Source organism: Salvelinus fontinalis, chromosome 7, assembly GCF_029448725.1.
Source record: "Salvelinus fontinalis isolate EN_2023a chromosome 7, ASM2944872v1, whole genome shotgun sequence".
Classification (NCBI taxonomy): domain Eukaryota; kingdom Metazoa; phylum Chordata; class Actinopteri; order Salmoniformes; family Salmonidae; genus Salvelinus; species Salvelinus fontinalis.
In genome coordinates, this window is record NC_074671.1 from 15,120,469 (window position 1) to 15,125,468 (window position 5,000).

General features: G+C 45.9%; 1 protein-coding gene across 11 annotated transcripts in view; it reads right to left on the reverse strand.

Annotated features, from left to right (window-relative positions):
• LOC129859042 (TRAF2 and NCK-interacting protein kinase-like) overlaps positions 1 to 5,000 on the reverse strand; it is a 57,548-nt gene that overhangs the window by 37,209 nt on the left and 15,339 nt on the right. For all 11 annotated transcript variants that reach the window (XR_008760124.1, XM_055928373.1, XM_055928368.1 and 8 more), the window contains exons 4-7: positions 4,783 to 4,908; positions 4,597 to 4,707; positions 154 to 244; positions 1 to 64 (exon numbers count right to left, since the gene is read on the reverse strand). The exon at positions 1 to 64 is cut by the window's left edge and continues 67 nt beyond it. Coding sequence is in view for 10 of the 11 variants with exons in the window: in XM_055928373.1 (XP_055784348.1) it covers positions 1 to 64; positions 154 to 244; positions 4,597 to 4,707; positions 4,783 to 4,908 (392 nt within the window). In the remaining variant the exon portion in view is untranslated. The remainder of the gene's footprint in view (positions 65 to 153; positions 245 to 4,596; positions 4,708 to 4,782; positions 4,909 to 5,000) is intronic.

Below are 5,000 nucleotides of genomic sequence, written 5' to 3' on the forward strand. Positions count from 1 at the left end.
GTCCCTATAAACGTGTTCCTCCTCCCCACCGTACGGTCCAACTGGGCACTCACTCCAAAGTCCACTGGAACACACACACACACACACACGTGAAACATTTTGATCTGTCCGTCCACCAGTCTGTCTGTTTTCCTGTTTGTCTATGTGTCTCACCCAGTTTGACCTCTGCGTTCTCTGTCAGCAGGACGTTCTGACCCTTGATGTCTCTGTGGATGACCTTGTGTTGGTGGAGATGGGTCAGACCCTAGAGAGAGAGAGAGAGAGAGAGAGAGAGAGAGAGAGAAAGAAAGAGAGAGAGCGATAACTGTTGGTTATTATAAGACACACTCCACACACAGAAACACGTACAAGGCTCTCCCTCCATTTGGCAAATCTGACCATAATTCTATCATCTCGATTCCTGCTCACAAGCAAAAACTAAAGCAGGAAGCACCAGTGACTCAGTCAATAAAAAAAGTGGTCGGATGAAGCAGATGCTAAGCTACAGGACTGTTTTGCTAGCACAGACTGGAATATGTTCTGGGATTCTTCCGGTGGCATTGAGGAGTACACCACTTCAGTCACTGGCTTCATCAATAAGTGCATTGATGACGTCGTCACCACAGTGACTGTACGTACATACCCCAACCAGAAGCCATGGATTATAGGCAACATCCGCACTGAGCTAAAGGGTAGAGCTGCCGCTTTCAAGGTGCGGGACTCTAACCCGGAAGCTTATAAGAAATCCTGCTATGCCCTCTGACGAACCATCAAACAGGCAAAGCTTCAATACAGGACTACGATTGAATCGTACTACACCGGATCCGACTATTGTCTTATATGGCAGGGCTTGCAAACTATTACAGACTACAAAGGATAGCACAGCCGAGAGCTGCCCAGTGACACGAGCCTACCAGACGAGCTAAATAACTTCTATGCTCGCTTCGAGGCAAGTAACACTGAAACATGCATGAAAGCATCAGCTGTTCTGGACGACTGTGTGATCACGCTCTCCGTAGCCGATGTGAGTAAGACCTTTAAACAGGTCAACATTCACAAGGCCGCAGGGCCAGACGGATTACCAGGACATGTACTCTGAGCATGCGCTGACCAACAAGTGTCTTCACTGCCATTTTCAACCTGTTCCTACTTGAGTCTGTAATAACAACACGTTTCAAGCAGACCACCATGGTCCCTGTGCCCAAGAACACTAAGGTACCCTGCCTAAATGACTACTGACCCGTAGCACTCACGTCTGTAGCCTTGAAGTGCTTTGAAAGGGTGGTCATGGCTCACATCAACACCATTATCCCAGAAACCCTAGACCCACTCCAATTTGCATACCGCCCCAATTTCTACTCCACACTGCCCTTTCCTACCTGGACAAAAGGAACACCTATGTGAGAATGCTATTCATTGACTACAGCTCAGCATTCAACACCATATTGCCCTCAAAGCTCATCACTATTTAATGTCAGCAGGTTTCATTCCAAAATATGTTGATTGCATTAGTTTTAGATGTGGGGGAGTTAGAGAATGAGAGGTGAGAGAGGGTGACAAGGCAAGAAGGAACTAATCTATGCCCTCAAAGGGAACATGAAATTTGACATCAAAATTAGAATCTGGCTAAAAATACTTGAATCAGTTATAGAACCCATTGGGCTTTATGGTTGTGAGGTCTGGGGTATGCTCACCAACCAAGAATTCACAAAATGGGACAAACACCAAATTGAGACTCTGCATGCAGAATTCTGCAAAAGTATCCCGTGTACAACGTAAAACACCAAATAATGCATGTAGAGCCGAATTAGGCCGACACCCGCTAATGATCAAACTCCAGAAAAGATCCGTTAAATTTTACAACAACCTAAAAGGAAGTGATTCCCAAACCTTCCATAACCTCCCAAACCTTCCACCAGCTGGCTGGAGTGTTTACAGACATATTTAATCTCTCCCTACCCCAGTCTGCTGTCCCCACTTCAAGATGTCCATCATTGTTCCTGTACCCAAGAAAGCAAAGGTAACTGAACTAAATGACTATCGCCCCGTAGCACTCACTTCTGTCATCATGAAGTGCTTTGATAGGCTAGTTAAAGATCGTATCCCCTCTACCTTACCGAACACCCTAGACCCACATCAATTTGCTTACCGCCCCAATAGATCCACACTGCACACTGCCCAATTCCATCTTTTACATTTAACCTTTAACTAGGGAAGTCAGTTCAGAACAAATTCTTATTTATAATGATGGCCTACCACAGCCAAATCCGGACAACGCTGAGCCAATTGTGCACCGCCCGATGGGACTCACAATCACGGTCGGATGTGATTTAGCCTGGATTCGAACCAGGGACTGTAGTGTCGCCTCTTGGACTGAGATGCAGTGCATTAGACCGCTGCCCCACTCGGGAGCCCCGATCTGGACAAGAGAAATACCTATGTAAGAATGCTGTTCATTGACTACAGCTCAGCATTCAACACCATAGTGCCCACAAAGCTTATCATTAAGTTCGGGCCCTGGGTCTGAACCCCGCCCTGTGCAACTGGGTCCTGGACTTCCTGATGGGCCGCCCCCAGGTGGTGAAGGTAAGACACATCACCTCCACTCCGCTGATCCTCAACACTGGGGCCCCCCAAGGGATGCGTGCTCAGCCCCCTCCTGTACTCCCTGTCCACCCATGACTGCGTGGCCACGCACGCCTCCAACTCAATCATCAAGTTTGCAGACGAAACAACATTAGTAGGCCTGATTACCAACAATGACAAGACATCATACAGGGAGGTGAGGGCTCTGGGAGTGTGGTTCCAGGAAAATAACCTGTCACTCAATGTCAACAAAACAAAAGGAGCTGATCGTGTACTTCAGAAAACAGCAGAGGGAGCACACCCCTATCCACATCGACGGGACCGAGGTGGAGAAAGTGGAAAACTATGAGTTCCTTGGCGTAGACGGACAAAATTAATTGGTCCACCCACACAGACAGTGTAGTGAAGAAGGCGCAAAAGCATCTCTTCAACCTCAGGAGGCTGAAGAAATTTGGCTTGTCACCTAAAACACTCAAACTTTTACAGATGCACAATAGAGAGCATCCTGTCAGGCTGTATCACCACCTGGTACAGCAATTGCACCGCCCGCAACCGCAGGGCTCTCCAGAGGGTGGTGGGGTCTGCCCAACGCATCATCGGGAGCACACTGCCCGCCCTCCAGGACACCTACAGCACCCGATGTCACAGGAAGGCCCAAAAGATTATCAAGGACATCAACCACCCGAGCCACTGCCTGTTCACCCCTCTACCATCCAGAAGGCGAGGTCAGTACAGGTGCATCAAAGCTGGGACCTAGAGACTGAAAACAGCTTCTATTTCAAGGCCATCGGACTGTTAAATAGCCATCACTAGGCGGCTTCCACCCAGTTATGTAACCCTGCACCTTAGAGGCTGCTATAGACTTGGAATCACTGGCCACTTTAATAATGGAACACTAGTCACTTTAATAATGGAACACTGGCCACTTTACTAATGGAACACAATGTTTACACGCTGCTTTACTCATCTCAGAAGTATATACTGTATTATATTCTACTGTATTTTAGTCAATGCCACTCCGATATTGTTCAATCTAATATTTATATATTTCTTTAGATTTGTGTGTATTGTTGTGAACTGTTAGATACTACTGCACTGGTTGAGCTAGGAACACAAGCATTTCGCTATACCCGCAATAACATCTGCTAAATATGTGTATGTGACCAAAAAACTTGATTTGATAAAGCCATCACCTACAGAGAGATGAACCTGGAGAAGAGTCCCTTAAGCAAGTTGGCCCTGGGGCTCTGTTCACAAACGGACCCCACAGAGCCCCAGGACAGCAACACAATTAGACCCAACCAAATCATGAGAAAACCAAAAGAGAATTAGTTGACACATTGGAAAGAATTTACCAAAATACTAAGCAAACTAGAATGCTATTTGGCCCTAAACCGAGAGTACACAGTGGCAGAATACCTGACCACTATGACTGACCCAAACTTAAGGAAAGCTTTGACTATGTACAGACTCAGTGAGCATAGCCTTGCTATTGAGAAAGGCCGCCGTAGGCAGACCTGGCCCTCAAGAGAAGACAGGCTATATGCACACTGCCCACAAAATGAGGTGGATACTGAGCAGCACTTCCTAACCTCCTGCCAAATGTATGACAATATTAGAGACACATATTTCCCTCAGATTATACAGACCCACAAATAATTAGAAAACAAACCCAATTTTGATAAACTCCCATATCTACTGGGTGAAATACCACAGTGTGCCATCACAGCAGCAAGATGTGTGATCTGTTGTCACAAGAAAAGGTCAACCAGTGAAGAACAAACACCACTGTAAATACAACCCATATTTCTGTTTATTATTGTCCTTTTTGTACTTTAACTATTTGCACATGGTTACAACACTGTATATATATACATAATATGACATTTGAAATGTTTCTATTCTTTTGAAACATGAGTGTAAGGTTTACCGTTCATTTTTTATTACTCTTTCTTATCTTTTTCACTTGCTTTGGCAACGTAAACATGTTTCCCATACCAATAAAGCCCTTTGAATTGAACTGAATTCTACCCTGAGGATCTCTCTGCAGATGTAGGCAGTCCACTCCTCCTTCAGAGAGTTTCCCTTGGTGTTCTTAATCAGATCTGTCACCGAGCCCGCCCCACAGAACTCCATCACCAACTACAGAGACACAGAGAGAGAGTGGGATTAACACACACCAAACTGAACAGCACTCACTCACACAGGCATACGTACCCATAGCTGGTCGTCGATGCCAGGAGGGTTCTTCTTGACGAAGGCACCGTAGTAGGTAGCAATGTTCCGATGATGGCTGTACTTCTTCAACATGTTGATCTCTGCTTTAATCTCCTCTTCCTCATCCTGGAACACACACACACACCTTAGAGTGGTACACAAACACAGTCGACAGGATTTGGGATTTCTCAAATCAGCCTGAATGGCAGTTTTTTGTT